The sequence below is a fragment of the Sminthopsis crassicaudata genome, chromosome 6 (genome assembly GCF_048593235.1).
Source record: "Sminthopsis crassicaudata isolate SCR6 chromosome 6, ASM4859323v1, whole genome shotgun sequence".
Lineage (NCBI taxonomy): Eukaryota > Metazoa > Chordata > Mammalia > Dasyuromorphia > Dasyuridae > Sminthopsis > Sminthopsis crassicaudata.
Genome location: NC_133622.1, coordinates 94,134,466 through 94,162,424, shown reverse-complemented (window position 1 = coordinate 94,162,424; position 27,959 = coordinate 94,134,466). Strand labels below are relative to the sequence as shown.

Sequence of the window (27,959 nt, the reverse complement as noted above, 5' to 3'; positions counted from 1 at the left end):
AAGGCTAAAGCAAGATTTGGGTTCTAGAGATGAATTTGGCAGGGGCTTTAAAAGCCCCCTCCCCCCCAAATCCCAACCATTTATTTTACAGATGAGGAAACTGAGCTCAAGAGGCTCAGTGGAGGCTCTAACACGATGTACTGGCTCCAACCATTGGCCCCCTTTCCCAAATGGGCGGGGCTGCCCAAGCCTCTAGAATGACCCAAGGTGTTTCTAAGAACCACACCCCCTTCCGGTGCGCTCCGAAGAAAAGGCGCCTGCGCCGCTAGGGGGCGAGCGCAGGTGCTGATACCCGGTCTCCCGCACAGTACCAGGAGAAGCCGTTACCAAGGCGGAGGACTAGAGACCAAGGCGGAGGACTACAGCCCTAGGCAGAGGACTAAAGACCATGGCCGCCACAGGCCAGCTGGCGGGCAGGGTGCCACGGACACGGCCGCCAGCTATTTCTATACCTGCTTCCACAAAGCGGCGAAAGCCCATTTTGCCATACTGGTGTCCCCCGAAGAAGTCCCACCTGCCCCGGGCCGTACTGCGCTGGCTTTTAAGCATGGAGCTTACTTATTACCCTAAAAACATTAACAGGTGTGTGGACCCGTGCGGCTCCGCCCTCGTTAGTCTCTGGCACGCCCCCGAGCCGCCCCGCCTCCAGGACTGTGCTGCACCAACCGGTTCTAGCTCCAACTTACACTCCCCACCCCCTCTTCTCCCCTCCTCCGCTAGCCCCATCCCCTCTCGCGCACCCTTCCCATCCCCCACCCCGTGCTCTGCACATGCGCGGTCCCACTTCCTTCAGCCTCCGTCCCCTTAGGATGTAAAGCCGAGTCTGACCTATTCCACCTCATCTTCGCACCTTCATCCTTAGCGCCTTCCTCACCCTCCACCCCCTTCCTCAACCCTCCACCTTCCAGCAATCCCTCAAAATGCCCTGCCCCGCGCGCCTGCGCTCTCCCTATCTCCTCCTGCCTTCTCTTCATCACCCGCCCTTGCATTTATCTGGATTTTGCTAGTCCGAGTGACCTCACGAGACCCCCGGGGTCCCTTCTAGCTGTGGTCTCTCTTAAGGGAAACCTATCAAGAGGTGTAGGAACCCCGTATTTTTACGGAGTAGTTATTTACTAAGCTCATGTTCATTTCAAAGACAAAAATGAAAGCTCCTTCCAAGGACTTGCTTACATTCTGGGGAAACTGACGCCACAATAGTAAAATGACCAGTCCGAGGAAGCCACAGGTTAAGGGCGGGGCAGAGCTGGGATTTAAACTAGTCGTCTGTTAGCTATTTTATTGATCTTAGCTCCTATACTCTCAGGCCTTAACGTGAGAAACCCAGATTATAGTTGTCTTTAGGGTAAGAACTGTTATAATTATGCCTCAAAATACTAATTGTGTCCCCCTCCTTGAAACAACACTATATACAAAATGTTGTGGAAACCTTTGAGCAGCTACATAAATATTTGTAATTATGTATTATTCCCGGAGTTTGCTTAGGTTTCCTCTCTTTGCTAACTTCACCCCAAACCCTCTTCCCAAACTTTCCTAACCCATTGAAATCCCTTCCTAAAGGGGACTTAGTAAATTTAAAATTTAAATTGAGGTTCACCCACTTCCATTCCTCCTTTCTGCTAGTGAATAAAACATAAAGGGTTGGGACACAATACATCTCACACTTTTGACCGGTTGCTTTTTTTTGAACCTAGCTTTGTCTAGCAACAAAACTCAAGGTTCTTTGTGATCAATATTGATTTTTAGAGCCCGATTTAGTAAGGCACAGGTGACAAATATTAACCAATATGCATTTAGAAATAATGACATCAAAATATTGTAGAGAGTAACTATAGTCTATCCTGGATCCTAAATTGATAGGATTTAGTTTTAAAAAGTATTAATAGATTAATAATATTAATAGATTAATAATTATTATTAATATAGAAATAATATAATAATATATTAACAATATTAATAATAATATTAATAAACCCTAACCCTAAGAAAAACTTCCAGGGGTCCTCAAACTACTGCCCCAGGGCCAGATGCAGCCGGTTAAGGACGTTTATGTAGCCCGGTTAAGGACGTTTATGTAGCCCGGTTAGGGCAAAATCAGACCCAAAGTGACCTTGGACCTAAACTCACGTTAGCAACACACACTTCAGGCACTGGGCTAAGACAGAGTGTGAGGTGCTCCAACAGTCTGAGGGACAGTGAACTGGCCCCCTATTTAAAAAGTTTGAGGACCACTCTAGATCATTTTGTCCAACTCCCATTTTTAGCTCTAGATAAGGAAATTGAATCTGAGAATGGTTGAATGATTTCCTCAAGGTCACAAAGCTATCATAAAACAGAATGTGAATCTTTGAATCAACCTTTTGCATTTAGAATTACCTCATTTTTCATTCTTAAATGTACCAAACTATCTCAAAAGCAAAGCATTTTGAAGAATTTTTCGCTTCAGGTTTTATAATTCTACAATTATTTCTAGTCCATGCTGAATATTTAAATTATGCAATTCAATTCAATTCAATTTAAATCAACCAGCATTTGTTAAGGATTGTGTTAGGCCCTAAGGAATATGAAAAATTTATAGGAGACAGGGTCCCATCCGTTTTAGAGTTTATAATCTAAATTGTTAATATAATATAATGGTGGACTAAAATAAAACATTCTGTTTAATCTCCTTGTTACTGGTCAGGGACTTTTCAAATGGCTTCCTGCTTGCAGAAATATTCAGTATCTATTATCCAAGGGATCTTAAACTGATTACTTTTGAGAATGGAAATTCTCTAAAATCGAAATTGGCTAATTGGGCACAGCTGGAAAAGGTAAGTATTAACCATATATGATTTTAAGAAAATAGCACATACCCCCAATTCTGAATTTTTTTTAATGGCTTAAATTGTGTATTCCCTATTTGACATTGAATTTCCCCAATGGCTGACCTCCATATTGGAAAATGATACTTTTAATAAATTGCCAAGAGAGCAAATGTTTTGATTTTTTTCCCCATGCCTATGATGATGAGTTGCAGAGGGCTATACATTTATCTAGTTCCCTTTTATAATCAGTAGAATCTATAATATTATGAGGCCGAAACCTTGAATAGAACCCAACTGAGTTGGAAAATGAACATTAAGCACTGGATCTCATCAAGATAGTGCTCCAAAAGAGTAAGCTAAGGACTCGCCTTGCTACAGCAGTTCTTTGTGATTTTAAAATGTTTTCAGTTTATTAAAGACAGGATTATGGGGACTTTATATTCTGGATGGAAATCAATTTAGTTATCTAAACTAATGGAAAGGTAAATTATAGGAATAATCAAATTCATAAATAATTTAAAGATTATATGTGGCTTCCTGATTTATTTTTATTTAAATTTGAATTTGGGTTTAACTGATATAATATATTCATAGCACTTAAAACAAAAATCAAGAAGATGAAACTCAGTAAAAACTGGATGGCGTTCTTGCCTTCTGTGTACAAACTGGACAACATTGCTTCTCAGACTGTTGAGGGCGGTAGCCCCGTGGTATTCCTTGTTTGATCTACAACTTCCTTTGGGACTTGGACCTTTGATACAAGATCTGGTCAAACTAGTCTGGGCTTGTACCCAGCCCCCCACTGGATCTGAGTTGGCTTGGATAAAGCCCGCCAAAAATCTGGCCTTCTAGGAATTAACCTGAGCTCTGCCCATTACTTCTTCAAGCAGATAAAAAGAGCAAAACTAGAACCATCTTTGGTTCAGAGATTTGAAAGATGCCAGCCAAGATGCTTGCATCAGAGATTCTCTGTCCCTGCCTCTTTCGGTGTATATCTTCCTCTATCTAATGCCTTTTACTAACCAGACCTTAACCTTGCTTCCAAACCCTGCAATAAACATCTTTTACCCATCTAGGTTTTCGGGCCTGTAAATTCATTTACAGGGGACTCTCGCCGCCACTAGACCTGATTTAACTTTGTATCCTTGCGCCGAATCCTAAGGGGGTTGCAGGGGAGCTCCATGTGACTCCCTGAACCCCGAATTCTGCCACTAGACCTCACTTAATCCTATTGAGGTATATACCTCATTATTAAATATTTATCTCATGATTTGGTTCAAGTTACCTCATCATTTTGAGGTTCCCTATTACCTCATCAAGACTAGTGCTACAAATTACATCCAGCAGAGCTGAATATGCTCTCCTATTCCATCTTTCTCTGAGTAGGGAAAAGTTGAATTTTGGGTTAAAAAAAAGTCTGAAAACTTCTTTCTAAATCCTGCTGGCCTACAAATTACATTTGTAGTAAGAATATCTGGGAATGCTTATATTACCAGTTATCAGTAAGAAATAATTAATGCTAACAAGCAATAATAGATTTTTAGACAAACCCCAATATAAATATACTGTAGACCAGAGATTCTAGAATCAGGGTTCTTAACTATTTTTATATTATCGATATCTTTGGCAGTCTGGTAAAGCCTATGGACTCTTTTCAGAAAAAAAAATTAAATGTATAAAATAAAATGCCTAAGATTACAAGGAAACCAATTATGTTGAAAGATCATCACCAAAAACAATTTTTTTTTAATGTCACAGACCCTAATTCTGATCTAGAGTTAATAATATATTTATGTATATAACTATTTATATAGTTTATTTATAAGTTTACTTAGATATTTATTCTTCCCTAACCATATATGACTATGACATATAATGACTGCTAGGTGGTGTAGGACATAAGACTCCTGGGCATGGAATCAGGAAGACCTAAGGTTCAATTCAGCCTTAGGCTCTGTGACCCTGGTCAAGTAATTGTCTCAATTTCCTCATCTGTAAAATGGGGATTATAATAGCGCCCTTCTTCCAGAATTGTTTTGAGGACCAAATAATATAATCTCATATTTTATTCCATTGAATTATGTTTGCGTTTTAGATATAAGTAGATTAATTGAAAGATATAAATGTAGGAGACATCTAAGTCAATAGAAAAAATGAGAATGTATTGTAGAACTCTTTACTATCAAAACAGACTCAGCTAACAAATTTTTTTTTGATTATTAGTTTTTTTCAAAAAAACATTTCAAAATACCCAAAGAATTAATTCATGGGACACTTCACAGTATACCTGGAGTACCAGAAATATTGATACAAGATATCTACTCGTTATTGACAAAACAACAGTGAGTTATGAGTTATTATACTTTTCATCTTTAAAATAAACCTTTTAAGGCTTATGCAATTTTCTATTTCCAAGGTTTTGTGTCAACAGCTGTTTTTTTGTTTGTTTTCAGAATTAAAAATATCCAAGACAGCTATGTGAACTTCACAGATTGTAACTACCAGATCAATTTGCCACTGGTGCTCAAAACCACAGCTTCGCAGTTTATCAAGAATAACATTAGGTTAACTGAATTAATGAGTAATCCCAATATACTCAATCATCAACTTAAAATAAACTTTCTGTGTCTATTACAAATGTTACATAGAAAACTCAATAGGAAACTTCATCCAAGTAAGTTTTCTCTTGAAAATATTTTTTTTTTCTCCTTTTTGGATCTCATATCCTGAAAAAGAGAACCATCCTAGGAGACTAGCTGGTCTCCTAAAATGGAAGATGAAGGTTGGACCTGAATTAAGCAGAAAGAAATGAAATTTCTATTTAGTAATCCCCACATCACTAGAATATGCTTGTATTTCCTTTTTTGCTTCTTTGACTTTGCACCGTTTTAACCTTCTATTTGTTAGCAAAATTTTAGTGAAGTTACTAATTATATCATAGTATTTTATGTTATCGAATGTGGGTGACAATTTCTTTATCCTCAAATTTATCATATATTATTCCTTCAAGTATAAAGTATGATTTTCATTATTATAGCTTCAGGTAATTATTTTAATGATTCCAAATTGTTCACTGCTACAAAAGTTTCGTATTTACATACTTTACAACTTTACAACATCTTCTTTCTTCTTTGATTAATAAAAATTAAAAATCAGTGAAATATTTTGAGCTTTTAAAAATTTTAATTTTATTTTTTAATTACATATAAAAATTTTGAAACTTTGTCTTTTACAGTTTTGCATACCAAATTCTTAACCTCTCTCTCTTTCTTTCTTCCCTCATTGAAAAAGCAAGCAATTTGATATCTTCTACATGTGTAGTCATGCAAAATGTATTTCTATATTAATCATGTTGTGAAAAAAAACAAATAAGAAAAATATAGGGAAATAAAAAAAATAATACTTCAATCTGCATTTAGATTCCACCTTCAGAATTGTCTTGGATCTTTATATTGCTAGAAATAACTAAATCATTCAGAGCTTATCATCTTTTAGTATTCCTGTTGTTGTATACACTGTTCTCCTAGTTCTGTTAACTTCACTTTGCATTAAATTATATAAGGCTTTCAGGTTTTTCTGAAAACATGTTGCTCATCATTCCTTATGCTATAACAGTATTCCATCACAATCACATGCCTTAAATTATTCAGTCATTTCTCAGTTAATGGGCATCCCTCAATTTCTAATTTTTTGCCACCACCAAAAGAGCTACTGTAAATACATATATACATATGGGGGTTCTTCTCACATTCCCCTCCCTCTCTCTACCCCCCTCCCCTTTCTTTTTTTTTTTTTTGATCTCTTTGGGATTGGACCAAAATTATATCATTATATTGGGGTCAAAGTTTAGTGTATCCAACTATTGTTGATAACAATTGGAAAATTCTACCACAGGTCAGGCACACAAGTCTATATGAACATTTGGAGTGAAGACAGCTCTAAAGTTGCCTCTCTGTCTCTCTCTCTCTCTCTCTCTCTCTCTCTCTCTCTCTCTCTCTCTCTCTCAGATATTACAATTCTGCTTTGCACATAAAGCACAATTCCTTTTTTGATGCGGGTATATCGTGATGGATGGTCTCATGCCAATGTTTCCAGTGTCTCACAATTTATTCCAGACTTCTTGACAGTGCCCTTGTATTCCTCCTCCTTTGTGAGTGCTTGCCTTGTATAAGTTCCCCATAAAATAGTCTTTTATGCAAACATATGTTTGGCATTTGAACATGGCCAGCTCATCATTTTCTATAATAGAGTTTGAATGCTTAGCCTTTCAACTCAGAAAAGGACCTCAGTGTCTAATACTTTATTTTGCCAGGTAAATTTCAGAATCTTTCTAAGACAATTTAAATGGAAGTGATTCAGTTTCCTGCCATGCCACTAATATACTGTCCAGGTTTCACAAGCGTATGACAATGAGATCACCACAATGGCCCTATAGACCTCAGTTTGGTAAGTCGTATAATACCTCTTCTCTCCCTCATTTTTCTTTGGAGCCTCCCAAAAACTGAGCTAGCTCCGGCTATGTGTGATAAATCTCGTCATCTTGTGTATATTCTTGGAAAGTATACTGCTAAGGTAACTTATTCACAGCATTCACAGTTTCTCCATTTGTTACAACCATAGTTCCATGTATGGATGCTATAGTGCTAGATGGTGGAGAACTTCTCTTTTGGGGGGGGTGTTAATTGTCAGACCAAAATTAGCAAAAGAAGCAGAAAACCATATTCTGCTGCATCTCAGCCTCAGAGACTGCAACAAATGTGCAATCATCTGCAAACAAAAAGTCACACACCTATTTTCCTCCCTTCTTTAGTTTTGACTGGTAGCCTTTATAAATTAAATAATTTACCATCAATGCAGTAGCTGATGTTGATGCCATTTTCATTCTTGTTAAATTTATTTGAAAACATTGCTGAAAACATGGTGCTAAAAAAAAAAGCACTAGTGCAAATACATATCCTTATTTCACTCCACTGATGAGTGGGAAAGTGAGAGCATCATCTCTTTATTTGTTTGTTTGTCTATCTGCCTACCTATTTATTTATTATTAAAGTTTTTTATTTACAAAGCATATGCATGGGTAATTTATCCAACATTGACCCTTGCATAAATAACCTTTTGTTACAAATTTTTCCCTCCTTTCCCCCACCCCCTCCCCTAGCTGGCAGGTAGTCTAATACATGTTAAATATGTTGAAATACATGTTAAAATGAGAGTATTATCTCTTTTCCAGAATCTGCAAGCATGCCATCAAAAAACAGACATACAATACTAAAGAACTGTGGACAACCAAATTTTGTCATGACTGTTCACAAGTCCTCACAACTGACAGTATCAAAGTCCTTGATCAGATAGACAAATGTGTATAAATCTCTGTGCTGCTCCTGGCATTTCTTCTGGAATTGTCAGGCAGCAAACACTGTATCGACTGTTCTCTGCTCTTTCTGAAGTCTTACCAATGCTCAGGTAGTTCATCATCTTGCAAGTGAACTGAAAGAACTCTGGCCAAAATCTTGCCATCAGTGACTGAGAGAGAAAGAGACTCTCCTTCCCCCAATTCCTTTGGTTTTCACAAGACTATTTCCATTTTCTACAGATGGACAATAGAGGCATTTTTGAACTCTTAGGGGATAACCCTCTCCCTCTCTTTTCATGTACCCTAAAAGAATTGTTAGTTTTTATATGAGCAGTGGATCTGTAATGGCATTCAAAACCTCTTCTTCAGTTGAAAAAAGGGGCTAGAGAGAGATTGATTTCAACTTCAGGTATACAGTCAATGGCTTCAGCATTGATTGATGGTCATAGTGATGGAGTGATCAATCCATCTCTCCAGGATCACATTCTTATCACAGATCAATCTGGCTCCATTACCACTGAGTGGTTGAAATGCACTATAGGTCTCTGACTGTAAATGGCATTTTGAACATTATAAAGTACTTTGGATTGTTGCTATCAGTATAAAAGTAAACTTCCTAGGCCGCCTTACTGATCCAAGAATCCAGTTTTGATGGCGTTAAACACTACCTTCTTAAAGATGGATAGACTACCCTATTGATCAGGTAAAGTTATTGTTTTTTGTTTAGCAGCTTCTGAATTTTCTCATCATTTTCAACATTACAGTCTTGATGTTTGTGAGTGTTCTGGCCCACGTGAGTCAATATAGTGCTGTATACCAGATATCTGAAAACTGCCCATTCACTGCTGGGAAGCATGTGTTGGCTCAACTTTTCCTCCATGTTAACACTGTAATCTTTTGACATTAAGTTTTATGGTAGTTACCTTGTCTTGAGGCTGCTGCTTTTGTTAAATGTGAATGCTTAGCTTGGATCTATTTCTGTGATTGTTCCAGCATTTTGTACCATACATTGCTTTCATTACCCTGTTTTTTCTCTTTTACAATGACATTAGATATGCATCCACAAAATGTTATTGCATTTAGGTACTTAGAAGACAGTATGGGTGATAAGAGGTCATTAGACATATAAGTCTTCAATAATAAGTGGCCATTGCTGCTGTTTTCCCCATTCCATTTCCCCCAACAACTCCCTGTCATATTTGATAGTCTGTGGGTTCTCTGGTGATAAAGTAATTCAGAATTACAAGCTTGACCTTTTTCAGCACACTGATGTGTCTCCAGGTCTTCATAACATTTTTCTTTGACTTTATCAAGACTTATTATGGTAGAAGCATAAGACACAATAATGGTAGTATAGTGCTTTCTTGCAAGTGGCAATCTCATTGTTATGAGCTTGTTATTCCTTCCTTTTCAGGGGCATATAGGCTTGCTAACTAGATAAGTTTTGATGCAAAACCTTTGCCATCTTCATGATGTTCCTTGTCACTTTAGCCACTCCAGAAGAATGTGCTTCCAGTTCTGACATTGATAAACTGATCTTCATTTGCCAACATTGTTTTACTCAAGGCTTCTATTTGAATGCAATCCCTGCTGAGTTCTCTTGTAAGAATTGCTACTCATCTTTCAGGACTATTGGAATTCTTATTGTCTATAAGCATGTGTACTTCCCATGTACCAATAGTAAGTGGAATTATATCTTACAAAAGTTTTTGTGCATTTTTTGTATTTTGACTGCAGGGTAGTATCCCTACCTACCATGATAAAACAGGCCAGGTTTAGTGAAAGAGAAAAAATTTAGGGCACCTTTTTTAGCCTCCTTCCTCACTTTAAAAGTTAAGCAATGTGGTCCTTAAAAGTTACTGCTCAAGTCCCTAAGAGCTTTCAATTCCGACTGCTACTTTCAGTGAGAAGGTAACCTCATGGCCTGGGCCATCTGTCTACAGGAGTGGGATTATTGCTCCTGGTCTGCACCACTGCATCACTTGCCTTGCCTTATTGGGATTTTGAAATAGGGAATAATGGTAAAATAGCATTGGTAAAATCTTTTGACTCACATAAATTGGATTTAAGTGAGGCAATATTATGCAAGGTCATCAGCCTCATTCTCTATTCCAGAATCATCAGAGTCCCAGTGGCAAGACAGAATTCTTTATACCACACCTATTGAATAGGCCAAATCAGATATTATATTTATATCTTCTGGATAATAAGTAAGAGCTAGAATATAGCATACAACTAATTCTGCTGAGTGGATTAAAAAGGAGTTCTGACTACTTTCTTTATAGTGAAGTCCCAAGAGTTTGCAGCACACATGTTATGTTTGGATGCATCTATAAAGATAGTTGGTCCTTTAAGAGGAACTTTAGAAATCTTTTCTTCAAGAATCCATTGCCAATTATGTAATAGTCTGGTTATCTTTAATGGAGACCCATGTGTAAAATTTGGAGCCATGGCTAATAAAATCTGCCATTCTGGGATGGTTTCACAGCACACATTAACTTGTGCATTAGTATAAAAGGTGTCTATCTCGTCAGGTCTTATCCCAGATAATTATATTACTTGCTTAATGGCCTTTAATAAAATACTAGCCACAAGCACTAGGTAAGGAATAAGGCTTTGTTCTGGTTGTGCTGGGAGGTTCACCCACTCTATCACACTGTCTCCTTGATGAAGGACTGCTGTGGGTGCCCCTTTTGTAGCAAAAACTGATATTTCCAAGGATTTTTGAGTGACTCTTTCAACCACATTGGATAAAGCCAGTTTAACTTGTCTCAAAGCCTCTTGAGCTTCTTTTGTAAGCTGTCATGGTGAATTTAAAGCACTGTCTCCCCTTAAAATGTCATATAATGGTTGCAATTGACAGGTGGTCAAGTCTTAACACTGGATGCATCCATTGGATATCTCCTATCAATTTCTGAAAGTCATTTAAGGTTCTGTAAAGGGCTGAAACTCCTGAGTCAATGCACTGGGGTCAGACAATCGAGCACTTGAGGCTAATTACTGATTGGACAATACTCTATAAGAATAGGCTTGGAAAATGGCCCTTCCCACTATCCTGTGCTGACCCAATCATTTGGTGTATACAGAGAATTGTGGGAGGGACTAGGAGGTGCAGTGAGACTAGCCAGGATCACTTCCAGAGAGAGACGAGGTGAGGTCACAGAGATCCTACTCGTCCACTCTCTTCACTTCTACCGCTAAAGACCAAGAATAAAGACTTTTGCTTATCCTGACTCCAGCTGATTCTAAGGTACCCAGGTTGCTAACGTGGTCGCCACAAGCTTCTCTGTTCTTAAGTTTTTATACTGTAAGCACCTTAGGGTATACTTCATACCCTAAATATTGAAAAGGATCTTGTCTTTGAATTTTTTTTCTGGAGCTATGTGCAATTTGTAGTTCCTTAGTGTTTCTGTGGTCTTTTGTAGACATGCTTCTGTCATTTGCTCCTCAGGTGCACATCCCAATATATCATCCATGTAATGTAATAACATTACTTAGTCCTAGTATAATCCTTCTACAAACCTCACTGGCATTTTCTTTAGCAAGTTACCTTATAATATCTGTTACTGCATTTTTACCATTAGTCCGTATGACAATTGTCTGCAAATGTCCCACAAAATCAGCAAAGGGTTCATTTGGCCCTTGTATAATTTTTGAGAAGGCCTCACCCTTGTCGTTTTACCAGGGAGAAAAGAAGCCTATGCTTTGATAGCAGCAGCAGCAGCAATTTGCTCATATGCTACTATGGGGTAATTAATCTGTCCTAAAATGTCTGCATAAGAACCTACACCTGTTAGTTGGTCTTAGGTGATTGGAGTATTAACTCCACTTTGACTTTTGTTGGGCTTGTATCCTACAGAGCTCATTATATTCAGAAAACCACAAGTTTTCTTCAGGTTCTAAGCATGTCCTTGCTATAGATCTCCAGTCCCTAGGAGTTAAGACTTCATAAGCCAAATTCTGTAATAACATCTTAACATAAGGCTGATGTAGTCCCATAAAGAGTGCAAACCTTTCTCAGGTCTTTGAGGATTTCTATATCAAAAGGAGTGTATCTTCTACTTTCTTGACCTGAAGAGTTAAACTGTTGAATCACAGGATCCATTCTTGTTTTCAAATCAGCTAAATCCTGCCCTTCTTCTGTGGCTTTAAGTATTGCCTTTTGCAATCTAGTCATAGGAGGGGGTGATTGTTGAGGGGGAGGTGCTGGTAGTATCATTGCCCCTCCCACTACTCCCATCTCCCTCCATCAGGGAAGTCGAAGTTGATGGGGGCATGTCAAGAACCAATTCCAGTTTAGACGGGGTTGAAGCTGCCTTGTTGAGAGCCAGGATCACCCCACCCTTCGCCATGCCCTTCATCCTCATTTAACTCCTCATGCCTTCTGGTGATATAGCCATTAATCTGTTCATTGTCTTCCTCTTTTTCCTCACACTTTCTCATCTGGCTGTTCTTAAAACTTCTTTTTTCTATAACTTGCAGGATTCTTTAAGGCCAATTGTATTATGTTGTATATATAGAATGTTTCCTTAGAAATTGGACCAGGACCTTTATCATTGTAGTATTCACATAGTTGATCTCCTACTAGTTTCCAGTTATCTGGCCCTACATCATCTTCCTTTAAGAACCAAGGGGACATGCGTTCTAATGTATCCAAGAGTCTAGCAATCTGCAATCAAGTTACAATTAAGCCTTGTCCCTTGATCGACTTAAGTATGTTTTCTATAGCACCCCTTCAGGGTGGGGCTGGGGCTGGGGGAGAATCTTTTCCTAACATCTGCATTTCAGCTAGAAAAGGTTACTGGTTTTGCCCTTAACAAAGTAAGTTCCCTGTTGTCTATTAAAATACTCACCCTATTTCTTGGTCACCGGGGATTTCTTCAGTGAAATTAGGGTCATTGGTCCATACACTGGGCACCAAATGTGAGGGCTGAGTTAGCACCCTAAATGCCTTAGAATCAGCCAGAGTCAGGATAAGCAAAAGTCCCTGCTCTTTATTCTTGGTCTCTAGGGGTAGAAGTGAAAGAGATGGACACAGGATCTCTGTGATCTTCTTCTTCCTAATCTACTGACAAAGTGACTCTGGCTTGTCTTAGATCATCCCCTAGTCCCTCCTACAATTCTCTGTATACATCAGATGATTGAACCAGCACAGAAATAGTGGGAAGGACCATTTTCCAAGCATATGCTAATAGGATATTGTCCAATGGGTAATTAGTCTTAAATGCTCAGTTGTCTGACCTCAGTGCATCAACTCAATTTCAGCCCTTTACACATATATGTTTGAGAAAAGAGGCCTGTTGTAAATATATTCCCCCAGTTTTGTATTTTCCTTCTAATTTTGATTTCATTTGTTTAGTTTGTGCAAAAGCTTTTTAATTAACTTCCATTTTATTTTCCACAATTCTCTCTGTCTCATTTGTTTCATGGATTTGACAGACATTTCTCTATGCTCCCCTAATTTGTGGTTTTTCTTTTTATGAATCAATTTAACCATTTTGATTTTATCTTAGATATAAAATTGTGAGGTTGTAAGATATTGGTACATGCCAGTTGTCTGGTTTTGGCCAGACTGCTTTCCAGTTTTCCCAGCAATTTTTGTCAAATGGTGAGTTCTTGCCCCTAAAATTTGGCTTTTCTGAGTTTATCAAGTGCTGACTTAACTTTGATCATTTATTAGTGTGTCTTTCCACCTCTCTTTCTGCTTGGCAACTCCAAATTTTGTCCTCATCCTCACTGTAACCCTCAGCTCTTTACCAGACTATCACTCTTGCTCTGGCTACACATGTGCACAACTGGACAAAATCAAAAAATCATGCTCCACTAGGTCTACTACTACTACAATTTTATTGTATAATTGCAGCTGAACACTCATTTTAAAAAGGGAATTTTTCAGTCCTTGCTAAAAGGGACACTCACTCCAGCCAGTTGCATTTTCACAACATTTTACTTCTCAAAACTCCTAAAGATTTCCCTTTCTCCCACCTTCTCAGGTGAGAAACTTGCTTCATATTTCACTGAAAAAGTTGAGGCCATTTGCCCTCTTCTCCCCCGTTCCTCATTTCATACCACTTAAATTGATTTCATTTCATTTCATCTTCTCCATCATATTGCTCATTATCATTTTTATTCTCACTACTCTTTTATTGCTCCTTATTATACAGGCTGTTTACATACTGCCTACAAACATGTCTTTGTCTCTTCCATCCTTACAAGTCACTTATCCATTTGTTGATCTAGCTCTCATCCTTCCCCTCCCCCTTCTTCTCTTTTGTGGTTATTCTCCTTGCAAAGGCTTTCTACACAAAAGGTTTCTCCACTTTTCCTTTGACTTTTATCACAGTCTGACTTCTGACTTCATCATTCAAATAAAATTACTTTTTCCAAAGTTACTCATAATTTTTAAATTGATAAACATAATATAATTTAATATATTTATATAATTAAATATAATATAAAATAATATAATTTTAATAATAACATTAATAAATAATAATAGTATAATATAATTTTTCTCATCTCCTATTCTTTTTTACCTCTTTACAGTCTTTGACACTATCTTCTTCTCCTTGGTATTCTTCTTCTCTCTACTTTTTCATAAGATCATTCTGTCCTGTTTCTCTTACCTGTCTGAACACTCCTCTTTGCTGGAACTTCACCTATTGCCCACTAACATTGGGGATTCTCAAAGACTTTGTTCTGTATCCTCTTCTTTCCATATAGTTTTTTAGCTCCCATAATTTCAATTATCATCTCTATGTAGATGATTCTTAAATCTACTTGTCTAACTCTACTCTTTCCTAACCTCTGGTTCCGATCTCCAAATGCTTATTTGACTTATAGAACTGGGTATCTAGTAAACATTTTTTTAAATCGTCTTAAATTGAACTCATACCCGTGTTTCCCCGATAATAAGACACTGTCTTATTTTTTTTTTGGACAGAAAAACACCAGAGGGCTTATTTTCAGGGGAGGGCTTATTTTAATGAACATTGACAGCAATTTTAATAAACAGGTAAATGTGAATAAAAAAATGTACCTTTATTCAATAATGATCGTATCATCTTCTTCAACAACATCATCATAAGTGTCCGTACCCTGAATTCAGTCCTGGATGTCTTGCGCCTCCATTTCCTTCAGAAGAAGTGGACCCAATCTGTCATGTCCAGCAATATCACTGCTGCAGCTCTGATTGGATGCAGCTCAGAGCGCGGCATGTGCTTCATGTGGAGGGGGGGGAGGAACGGGGACGACGGTGCATACAGAGGGTACCATAATGTAGTGTGTAGCGCAGGGGATCACCTTCACTACAGTAACAATCTCAATAGGGCTTATTTTCGGGGGAGGGCTTATTTTAGAGGAATCTTACACAGTAAGGGGAGGGCTTATTTTCGGGATAGGTCTTATTATCGGGGAAACACGGTATTTCCTCTCAAACATATGAAAAGGCAGTTTTCAGCAAAAGAAGTCAAAAAGTTATCTATACTCATAAAAAATGCTTTAAATCTCTATTGCTTAGAGAAATGCAAGTTTAAGCAACTATGAGGTGCTACCTCATATCTATCAGTTTGACTAAAATGACAGAAAATGAAAATAAGAAATTTTGAAGAGGATGGGAGAAAATTAGGGCACCACTGCATTGTTAGTGGACTTGTAAACTGATTCACCCATTCTGAAGAGTAATTTGGAGCTGTGCCCAAAGGGCTATAAAATTATGCATGATGTCCTTTGATTCAGCACTACCACTATTAAGTTTATATTCCAAAAAGTTTTTTTTAAAAGGAAAAGGGTCTGTATGTACAAAAATATTTATAGCAGATATTCCTGTTGTGATACAGGATTGAAAATTGAGCAGGAATTGGGGAATTGTTTAATTGTCTGGTATGTGATTGTAAATGGAACAGTGTTGCAATGTGAGAAATGAAGCGAAGGATGTTTTCAGGAAAACTTGAGAAAATTTGCATGAACTGATGCAAAATGAAGTAAGCTGAAGCAGGTGAATATTTACACTAATAGCAATATTGTAGGGATTAGCACTTAAAAAAATATTTCCTTCTAAATCCTTCCCTTTTCCCAACTTCCCTATTATTGTCAACTTCCCTATTATCTTCGTAATCACCCACGTTTGTAATCAGGATTTCATCTTTTATTCCCCTCTTTCACCGCCTGTTATGTTATCAGATATTAAGTCTTGTAATTTTTACCTTGGTAATATTTCTTACATAGGTCCCCTTCTTTCCTCTGGCATTGCAACCATCCTGGTACATGCTTGGGCAGTAATAGTCTTTGGGTTGTTGTCCCTGTTTCAAGTCTCTCCTCACTCCAATACATTTTTCACTCAACTGTCTTTCTGGAAAGCATACTTAACCATAGCACTTTTTTTTTTCTCCCTCATTCAATAAACTACAATGGATGCTTATTACCTCCTTGCTCTTCATCACACTCAATACTCTTCTAAGTCTGAAAATTTCCACAGGCTCTCCTCCTTTCCTTAAATATTCTTCTTCCAAATCTCTGCCTTATACCTTTTCTGACTACCTTCAAGTCTCGGCTAAAGTCCCTCTTACAATAAGACTTTCCTAGTTTTCTTAATGTTAAAGTCTTCTCTCTAAATTACCTCCCAATTTATCCTGTCGGTATCCTATTTGCACATTTAGATGTCTTCCCCATTAGACTCCTTGAGAGAAGGAACTGATTTTTGCCTTTTTTAATATTCTTAATGCCTCATAAATAGTAGGTGCTGAATAAATACTAGTTGACTTGTTTCAAATACAAGAGTTCTGGCCCATAACAGGGAAGCTCCTTTTAGGAGTCTGTTTTGTTTTTTGGGGGGTAAATTCTTCACTTTCCTCTATGATTCCAGTAAATCCACTTAGTTTTTATTTATGATTTCTTGAAATATAGAGATTGGACTTTAAAAATCATGATATCTAGAAAATCTAGTGATTCTTAAATGATCTCTCTTTGATATTGTTTTTTATATTATTTTGCATTTTCTTTTTTTAATAATCATTTGATTTTATTCTAACATTTCCCTCTTACTCATGGTCATTGTTTTTTTATTGTTTTCTTCTGGTTTTCAGAACCTCCATTAGTTGGATAAAGTTTACCAGTTTCTTTTTAAAACTGTATTCTTCAACCAGTTCTTTCACTTTTTTTTACTTTTACTAAGGGGAGGGAGAAAAAAATGGAATACAAGGTTTTGCATGGGTGAATATTGAATAGTATGCATGTATTTTGAAAATAAAAAAGTTTTATAGAAAAAATTTTTAAGTTTTTATTTCATTTGTTAGCTCTTAATTTCTTCTAAGTATTCATCTGTTTCTTGTTGAAAGTTCAGTTTTTCCTTTTAGTTTGTAGTTGTTAAGGAGTCACTTTATCCTATTGGGGAAAGAGTGCAAGTCTTTAGATTTGCAGTAATTTTTTATAGTAGTTATTTTCTTAAAAAAAATTACTCATCTTTCCAGCTTAAGTATCAGAATTTGGTCATTTTGCCAGGGCTAGGTTCTGCCTCCTGCTGTACTTTTGGTTGGTATAATTGTGTCTGCTTAATACTATTTTTGATTCACTGAGTTTCTTTTCTAATCTCCATCTCCCAGGATTTGCTTCCCTTGGATTTTAGAGGTCAGAGTGCTGTCACTTGGGATCCTGTTTTACATCTCACCACAAAATGAGAGGGGTCTCAGGATCCAGAGGTCCGGAATGTCCTGACCTGATAATTATTATGTTGTACATTGGTTTTGGAGACTGCCCAATGAAGCTTGCCAGAAATTTCAGGGTCTATTCACTGGGGCTTTTTTGGCTGAGCCCTCCACTTGGACATAATGCAGGCTACATGTATCCCTAGCTTTGTTGGCAGCCTTCTTTTCTATTATATTTTGGCTTCTGCCTAGTCTCTCTTTTAGTTTTGGAGTTAAGGAAGTCCATTACTATGGATTTTTGTGGGGTTTCTTCATCATTATTCGGTCTAGTGCAGACTTCAGAGTTTTGCTAGAGTGGCAGCAGACGGTTTTCCTGCCATTCAAGTAGCCATTTTACCTGGGATCCAAATGTAAGTTTTAAAAGTTGGGAGAATTTGAAGATTTTTTTTTTTAAAAGCAGGGAAGCACTGAATAAGAAAGAGATTGAAAATTAGGGGGAGAGGGCATTAATGAAAAAACTTAACAAACACTTATTAGCTTCCTACTCTGTGAACAAGGACTTCCCTGTGCCAGTGAAAATGCCTCATCCAAAATAAATAAATAAATAAATAAAATAAAATCGTGTTCAAAGAATTGAGCTGAGTACCAAAGATATAATGATAAAAACAAACCAGTCCCTTCTCACAGGAAGTTTATTTTTTATTAGGGATATATAGAGTATATTTACATATGTAAATACTAAGGTTTTGTTTTAATCTCGACCTATGATTTCATTTGTGTAGAAAATTACTGTTAAGAAATCTGCTTTTGCCAGTACAGATCAGTTGTCTTGATTCTTGGAGAAACTTTTGGGGTGCCGAGAGATTGAAGGTATTTTGTTCAGGGTCACAGAGCCAAAATATAGACTTTGGACCCTGTTGTCCTAATTCAGAAGCCAACTCTCTGCTCATTCTGCCAGGCAGCCTTTCAAATACTAAAAAAAGTTTTAAGAGGAAGAAAGCTTCAATTGAAAAAGCAGGAAAGACAGGAAGAGACATTTGATGTGAGCCTTGAGAAAAGATAGAAATGTTGTGAGTCAGAAGTAAAGAGGTGCCTAGAGGATTGGTGGGTGAGATGATTTGTTCGGAGTCACCCAAACAGTATTAGTTCCCTGACTCATTCTCAGGTCTTCGTGGCTTAGGGGCCAGCTTTCTGTCCACTGTGCTATGTATATATTTAATATGAAATATTATATATATATGCAATATATATATGTACACAATACCTATGAATTATCAGTTCTATTCTTTGTTTATTTTGCTGACAAAACATCTATATCATTGCCCCTAACGTGGGTGTTTTCTTTTCCCTCTGAAATGTGTGATCAGTTCCCATTAATTTAATTAGAATTTTCATGCAGATGACTGCCATATATCCAGCTCATCTTTCCTCCGAGCTGCAGTCTCATTGCTAATTATCTATCAAAAATTTCGAATTGGATCTCCTTTAGAGATTTTAATGTCTCTAAATCTGAACTCCTTATTTCTCCTCCCCTGCCCTGTCCCAAAACCTCTCTTCCTCCTAACATCTCTTTCTGTCAAAAGCATCAACGTCCTTTTAGTCTCCCAGCTTCATAACCTTGGAATTTTCCTGGATTCCTCATTCTTCCTCACCCCAGATATTCCATCTGTTCCCATACTTTGCCAATCATTTCTACCTTCCAACTTTTCTCTGATCCAGTCCCTTGTTTCTACTCATACAGTTATAACCCTAATTGTGCTCTCAGTGTTATTGCAGCAGTCTCTTCCTACCTCATTTCTTTCACTGCTTTAGTCCATTCTATTTATTGCTGCTGAAGTAATTTCCCTGAGGCAGAGATAGGGTCATATGACTTCCTATTACTGCTAGGATGAATTATAAAAACTCTTCTGCTGATATCTCTCCACATTCTAGTCTTAACCTATCTTACCAGACTCATTAAACATTTACTCCAAAGTAGCATTTTCTTTGTACCTCATACACTACATTCCTCTCCGTATACTTGGTGTTGCTAAGTGGATTAATCCATGTAATGATTTCCTTTACTTTCAAATCCAAATTATATATTAGAACCCTGTCAAAATGAGTTAGTGATTGTGTAATAATAAAGTCAGGAGTTATGAAGCTGAAAATCAGCTAATACTTAGCAAGTCAGTTGCTTCATGCCATCCACTGCACCTTAATGAAATAAACCTTTCTTACAAAATCTCTTAACAAGCAGCTACCCATCATCTACTTAAAGCTCTCCAATGACAGGAAGTATGGTCCCTCTGTAGGCATTCCTTTATGTTGTTGAAAAACGAGTTGTGAAAAAGTTCTTTCTTTGTTGAGCAGACATCTGTTTGAATCCAAGATTTCCTACTTAGTAACCAGTGTGATCTGGAGCAAATAGCTTTTTTGCAGCCTCGGTCTCATTTGTAAAATGAAAGGTCTCTTCCAGTTCTAAAATCTGTGATCCTATGAAATTACATCAGTTGCTTCTAGTTCTTAATTTGGGAGGCAACAGAAACTCCTCAAGGGAGGGGATTGTGTTGTATTTATTGTATGTCTCCTCCAGTGCCTATCATGGTGTCCTATGTATAGTAGAAACCTTTTTTTCAATTCAACAAACACTTAAAGTACCAATTGTGTAGAAAATAATGTGTTTCAAAGTGAGAACTACAGTTATCCTTTCTACATTGTGACTTTTTCCATCTTGATTTCAGTATATCAAAGGTCAGCATAAGAAATTAAAAAGGAATTTTGGGGGAGTTTTGAAGAAACTATATGACACAAGAAGGCCAGCAGAAAGACAGAAAAAAGTTTAACAATTCAAAAATCTATAAAATATGTGTATAGTGTTGCGTAATATCAACCCAAATTTTACAATAAAGTGCTATAAACACAGAGAAAGTTCAGACTTCTCGGGCACAAAGGGAGGGCCAAAATTTTTTATATGGGTTTTCTAGATCATGGGGGGGCTGTGCCCCTAACCCTTGAGGTGCGAGGTAACTGTACAACATACATAGCTCTGCTCTTGAGAAATTTATAATCTATTGGGAAAAAGAAAGATATACAAATAACTACTATGAAGTATGAGGGAGGAATAAGAGAAATGCTAAGGAAAGGCCTAAGTAATGAACTATAAAGAAATATGAGATAAATTATTTTTGTTTAGGATGTGTGTGGAAGGAAAGAGGGGAAGGAGTGCATTGATTGGTGTCTTGAATTGACAGGGGGAAAAAGTGGGAACGTCAACAAATGGGAGAGGAAATTACATTCCATAGTAGCTGAAATGAATAAAGATATGGCAATAGGAGAAGGAAAAATAACAAGGGGAAGTTTGTGTAGTCTGATTGGAACATAAAACATATGCATATAACAGTATGAGGTAAGATTGGACAATATAGGTTAGTTTGTAGAGTGGATATGTGAATGAACAAATGAATGCCTACTGTATCCTCTATATGAAAATCCTTTAAATATCTGAAAAAAAACCCGATCATGTACTCACTTAGTTTTATTTATTTTTCCCCCTATTCTCATCTTCCTTTTAGCAAAAGAACTACTATAAGTAGAACCTAAAAACCACAATTCATTGCTGGAGATTGTTCTCGTTCCTTACATTCATATTCCTAAATATATTCTACTAAAAAATTCTGGCCATTAGCCAAAATAGTTACTGTAATTACAGTTTGGAGAATTAAAGATTTTGTTAGCCTGCGTTTGGAAAGATTATATTTGATGAGTGAAAATCATCATAGGCAGATTTTCACACTTCTTTTTTCCCCAATCAAGAGAGTGAAGAAAAGAAAGACTTTAGGCAGACAAGAAATGGAAGGAAACTAGTGATAGAGACACTCTGTTGTCTTGAATATTTTGGTTGTGTTTCTGTGAATTATTAGAAATGTAAATGTCTCCATTAGAAGGCAAGCTCCTTGAGCTCCTTGGATCCTCAGAGCCTGGCATGGTGACTGATATGTAAATAATTAACAAATACTTATTGATTGATTGGTCCACTACTATATTAATAATATATATATATATATATAAAATATTGTTATGTTATATTAATATGTATATAATATGGAAAATGTATCCTTAACAATTTTAAATGTGGTTTGTAGTGAAAGATATAAATTTTGTTTTCCCTTTTATTTGGTAGCTTATTTTAATGTGATATTTACATGATGTAGAGTAAGGGTTGTGTTTCCCAATTGTTAACACAATTATGTACATAATCTCTTTAAGACATATGAGTAAAAGTAAATACTGTGAAATTTGGTGGAGGGTGGAATGAAGTTGGTAGAAATCCTTAATATATATGTGTCTGGTAGTAATGACAAGATAATATAAATCCAAGTAACTCTATTGTTGGTCATAGATACTTATTTTAACATACTTTTTAAAAATCTGTTTTTGTCATTTTATATAGCATGGTATGATGTTAAACCAACATTGGGAGAACTTTGTCTTGGTGATGTGAAAAGGGATAGCAATCTCACAAAAAGTACCTTGTTAAAGGAAAAAATTGTTCCTGTACTAGGTAAACTTTTATTTTACTTTTCTGATAAAATACCACCTTTTAATTTTACCTTTCCTTAGTTCACTCAATTTATTTTTTAAATGTTACCATAATAATGTACAGTCTAGATTTTTTCCTCAAAAAATGTGTATTAATTTGATTACTAAGCTGTCATTTATTTAAAAGATAGGATTGTGATGTTGTCCGATAGACCTCATATAGAAGAGTATGATTTAGGTCGATGGTATCAAATAGAAAGTATATAAGGATCCCTCTGGGCACATGGACTTAGAAAATCACATTAACATTATCTATGTTGTATTTTTGTTAACTATTTCCCAATTGCATTTTAATTTGGTTCTGACTGAATTACATCATTTTGGTCTGCAATGACACTTAGGCACCCTGTTTGACACTTCTCACGTAGGTAAATATCCCTTAAGCTTACTACTACTTGACTTTTCTTGACTTATCTTCTAACCATAAAGTTCCTTGGGTCCCAAAGAAACTCCCTCAATCTTCCACTAGAAAACAAATTCCAAGTTACTGGTGGTAGCTCCTGTGACCTGGGCAAGAGCCACCGAACAATGGGGTGGCCTAGATGAAGGATGGAGAAAAGGCCCTAGTGATACTATGTGGCTTAACTGTGTTGAAATAAGGAGTGGAGATAAGATCCAAGGATGTTGAAAACACCAGCCACTCAGATTGGCCACAATCTGTAGGGTGTTCAAGGGGAATAATGGAAAAGTTGTAAGAAGTATGGGATTTCTCTTTCCCTTTCTCTTTCCTCAGGTAGATGCCCAGATCTGGAGGAGGAAAAGGGAGGTGGAAACTATAAACCTTTTTGGGGAAATGTGGGGATGGAAAAGAGCTTCCCAGAGAACATGTGTTGCTGGAGATATATTCCTGCATATATTCCTTCAAACCAATGTTTTAAACTTTGGAGTAAGAGCCTTCTTTGTAACAGGCAATTTAATCCTACTTGTCTCTTTCTGACTCTTTTAACTGTTCTGGACAGTTCCTTCCCCATCCCCACTCCCCTTTCTCCATGTACATCATCCATACCACCTGCTTGATTTTCCTCTCCCCTTTAGTTTAGAAAACTAAAGTTTTCTCCTACCCCAAAGCCCAAAGTGATCATTAGGAATATGGTAAGCATTAGGTGGGGATGAAGTGGAAAGGTAAGATAAGAGTTGTTTAAAGAAGAAATATTATTGTTTTTATCCTTCAATCCTCCCTCAGAGATGTGTCTTCTTTAAGCTAATTGACAGAAGCCGGTGAAAGTGGAAGCGGGGTGTATATGGGGGGAGGGTGGCTTTGGTAAAGATGGAAATAGGTCATTACACATGTTGAAGGCCACCAAAGATATTTTTAAATCTCAGTTTTATTTGGTTAACAATACTAAATTTCTTCTATTTGGGATAAATGAATAGAGATAATAACTTAAAGGGGGCCTTGATATAATATTTCAGGAATTTCTGCCTTTTGTGATTTTTTTAGTTCTACTTGACACACAAAAAAGTAGGCTTACCAACCCGTTAGCTAAAATAATAAACCTCTACATATTTAACAAGGAGCCCAGAATACATTGTAAAGTAGAGCCTTTACTTTTGATTTCATTTTCAATGTTTTTAGCTGTGTCCTATCTTATTTTTTTCCTTAAGTGCTTTTGATTGTTTGCCTAATTCTGAGAGACTGGGAAAACAATAGAGCATGACAATACAAATTTCTCACTTGCCATATCTTAAAATAGAGCTGAATCATTATCTTTAGGTTATGAGCAGCATCTTTGGAATCTACAGGCATAGAGCCTTGTTATACAGATCCCAAAACCAAACCACCCACATTTGCTAAGCTTTAAGACAAACATACTTGTGGCACTGTTGCTTTTTGGAGAAGTACCCCAAAACAGCCAAGCCTTTTCTAAATATCAAGCAGGTGCTTCAAAATAGAAGATTACTAATTTTTAGATATAGCTTAAGATTTAACAGGTGAGTAACAGCCAGTTTTTCTGCCCTTAAAATTTAACATATACTATAAACAGGGTTTTGGCCACGTTATGATCAACTAGCATAATTAACTAATACACTTAGAATCCCAGGGGATATGAGGGACTTAAGTATACAGATTAATGCACATATGAAAAAGAAACCCCTCTATCATATAACTCAGCCAGTTTGTCCTAGATGATCTTCAGTGAGAAAGAACCCACTTTCTCAAGACAATATTTTTCATTTCTAGATTTCTCCAATTGTTAAAAATTGTTTTTATTTACAACCAAGGTTAAGTTTGTCTCTTTTCAACCTCAACTTACTGTTTATATTTCTGTCCTTCAAAACTAAGCCTAATCACTTTTCCATGTATTTCCACTTCCTTCAATACATCCTCAGATGGCATGAATTGGTCCTTCATCTTCCTTGTTGTTCTCCTCTCTTTACTACCCAGGTTATAAACATCCTTCTTAAAATGAGGCATCCTCAAAATCAAGTACAGTATTCCATATGTGACTGAACAAGGCAGAGCACAATGAGACTTTTTTCATATTCATGGATACTAAGCCTCTATTAGTGCATCTAAGACTGTTTTTTGATTGCCATATCAAAGTGTTGACTCATATGGAGCTTGTAGTATATTAAATTTCATTAGCAATGTATTCACCCTCTGACCCCTGTGAAGTTGATTTGTTTTAAGCCTATGTGTAAGACTTTACATTTAACCTTATTAAATATCACCTTATTTGATTCAATCCATTTTAAGTTTAACATAATATTTTCTGACGTTCTGTCTTCTGTTTTTTGCTGTATTAGCTACTCCTTCAAGCTTTATATCATTTACAAGTCTGACAAATCACAGTCGTTATTCAAGTTATAGAGTACAATATTAAACAAGAGAAATTTAAACGCAAAACATTGAGGAATATCCTTTGTATTGTCCAGGTTGCTTCACTCTGTGCCTTGAGTCCATCACTTCTCTCAGGAAGCAGACAGCGGGTCCATTTTTACCCTGTAGAATCATACTCAGTTTTGCTGGAATAATTATTCTCCCCTGTAATCCCATATCCATATTTTCCATGGAGAAATTCCACCAATTTTTCCAATATTCTAGGTTTTCCTCTTCTATAGTGGTGGCTACATACATGACCTTGATTGTGGTGGTTCCTTTGGTATTTGAATTCTCTCTGTCTGCTTTGTCATTCTCATTCTCTCTCTCTCTCTCTCTCTCTCTCTCTCTCTCTCTCTCTCTCTCTCTCTCTCTCTCTCTCTCTCTGTCTCTGTCTCTCTCTCTGTCTCTGTCTCTCTCTGTCTCTCTCTGTCTCCCTCTCTGCTCCCTCTCTCTCTCCCTCCCTCCCTCTCTCCCTCCCTCCCTCCCTCTCTCCCTCCCTCCCTCCCTCTCTCTCTCTCTCTCTCTCTCTCTCTCTCTTTCTCTCTCTCTCTCTCTCTGTCTCTCTCTCTCTCTCTCTCTGTCTCTGTCTCTCTCTGTCTCTCTCTGTCTCCCTCTCTGCTCCCTCTCTCTCTCCCTCCCTCCCTCCCTCCCTCCCTCTCTCCCTCTCTCCCTCTCTCCCTCCCTCCTTCTCTCTCTCTCTCTCTCTCTCTCTCTCTCTCTCTCTCTCTCTCTCTCTCTCTCTCTCTCTCTCTCTCTCTCTCTCTCTCTCTCTCTCTCTCCCTCTCTTTCTCTCCCTCTCTTTCTCTCGAGGCAATTGGGGTTAAGTGACTTGCCCAGGGTCACACATCTAGAAAGCTACTTAGATTGGATTTGAACTCAGCTCTTTCTCACTCTAGGCCTGATCATTCTATCTACTGTGCCACCTAGCTGCTCTTAATGGCTAGTTTTTTGTTTTTGTTTTTGTTTTTGTTTTGTAATAGTCCAATGATTCTAATTTTTTTCTTACTCTATTATCCAAGTTAGTTGATTTTGCTATGATATACTTCATTTTTTCTTCTATTTTTCCCTTTAGTCTTTTGGCTTTGTTTTAATATTTCTGTTGCCTCACAGAGTCATTGGCTTTATGGAATCCTTTGAATTTACAGAGTAAATGTTTGCCTTGGGAAATTTTTTGGGCATTGCTTGGGTAATGTTTTGTACTTCTTTCTTTTTGATGCTTTTTTGAGTATTGTATTATTTCAAGATAATCAGGAACGGGCTGGGGACCTATAAGCCTTCAATGTAGTCACTTTTTCAGAACAGAATTTGATTGCTGTCTACCCTGGTCTGAATTTTGTCAGTTCCTCACCTGAATTGAGGTTTGAGGAAGAGTAGAATGCTGCTGGAGCCCATCCCTTTTTAGCCAGCTAGAAAGAGAGCGCTATTGGCTCAGAGAAGCAAAACTGGAAGCTCCTTTTTGGTTTGGGATTCTTGCCCTGTTTATCCTTCTGCACATTTAGCTAGATGTTGAAAGTGAGACTCTGCTTGCACCTGAGATTTAAGCCACACCTCTGCTGCTGTGGCTGCTATCTGCTGAACTTCCCACTTTCTCAGTACACTGCTCAGGACTTCCCTCCTTGAGAATGCCCCTGCTGTGCACTGGGCTTCTTCTCACTCCTGGGATATGCAGCTTGATGCTGAGTAGTGAATATCAAAACTGCCAGGGGATGCCTGTCCCTATTGAAGTGCCCTGAATATTGGGACGGGGCTGGTACTTCCTCTTGCCCTGATGCCAGCCTCTTCTTGGGTGCCGCTCCTCCATTCACAGGATGTCTTCACTGCCCCAGACCTGCCGTCTCCCTGTGTTGAGCTAGACTGAACAAAAGACTCACCGAGATTTTTTTCCCCTGGATTTATTCTGATATATTTTCTAGATCGCTCATTGCTTCAGCATCCCGGCACCATCTCGACAGACACTTTTTAAAACCAATTAGTTAAAAAAAAAATTCTACTTCTCTCTCCTGAATCTCTGGAATTTGATTGACAGAAATGATGAAAATACTGCTTGTGACTCTAAGGTCTTCATTTTTGTACCCAAAACTTTTATTTTTTTAATGTTTTAAAGGCAATACTTTTAGGTTTTTTCCTCTAACAATATTATTTATATACATATAATTCATCAAAGTTGAATAATTGTAAAATGTTTTGACAAAAAAAAAATCTGTAATTTGTTTTGGTGTAAAAGAAAAAAAAACTGCACTTGCTCTCAGGAGATCTGGGGAATCCTCCAGCATTTACTGGCTTTAAGATTATGGCCAAAGTTACATCAATATTCTGAGCCTTTCTTCAAATGAAATGGGGATGATAATATGCTACCTAATCCCATAGGAATATTGTGAGTAATTACTTTGGAAGCCTTGAAATACAATAAAAAAGGAAATGATTCTTTTATATTTAGACATTAATTATTAGTAAAGATTTTGTGGCAGTTATTTGACTTTTGATTTTTGTTTTGTTTTTTAAATTTCCCAGAGAGTGACACTGAAACCCAGGTTAGAGAAATTCATGTGAAACAAGCAGATAAAGAGGCATTTGGAATCGGTGTTGAACATATCAAAAATCTGGAAAAGAGACCTTGAATTAGAATTTGTCAGGTTTGGAAAAACTGATACCACACCAGAGAGAACCTGATGGGCCAGACAGATATGTTGAAGCAATGTGCAAAATAAATGGTGTTTGCAGGTTAAAGAACATATTTCTTCTTTATTTTACTA

At 37.2% G+C, this 27,959-nt stretch overlaps 1 protein-coding gene across 1 annotated transcript; it reads left to right on the top strand.

Annotated features, from left to right (window-relative positions):
* Positions 1–231: 231 nt before the first annotated feature.
* On the top strand, positions 232–27,933 carry SPATA4 (spermatogenesis associated 4). The gene is made up of 6 exons (XM_074273449.1): positions 232–582; positions 2,684–2,813; positions 5,031–5,149; positions 5,261–5,481; positions 22,234–22,344; positions 27,718–27,933. Exons 1-6 carry the CDS (start codon positions 389–391, stop codon positions 27,822–27,824), a joined length of 882 nt encoding a protein of 293 aa, XP_074129550.1. The 5' UTR covers positions 232–388; the 3' UTR covers positions 27,825–27,933.
* Positions 27,934–27,959: the final 26 nt, after the last annotated feature.

Bases quoted from the DNA above. Each gene is read 5' to 3' on its own strand.
- SPATA4 (XM_074273449.1), top strand. From the start codon at position 389: ATGGCCGCCACAGGCCAGCTGGCGGGCAGGGTGCCACGGACACGGCCG. The intron at 2,814-5,030 runs GTAAGTATTAAC...TTTGATTATTAG, and splicing joins ATTGGGCACAGCTGGAAAAG to TTTTTTTCAAAAAAACATTT. The intron at 5,482-22,233 runs GTAAGTTTTCTC...CATTTTATATAG, and splicing joins CAATAGGAAACTTCATCCAA to CATGGTATGATGTTAAACCA.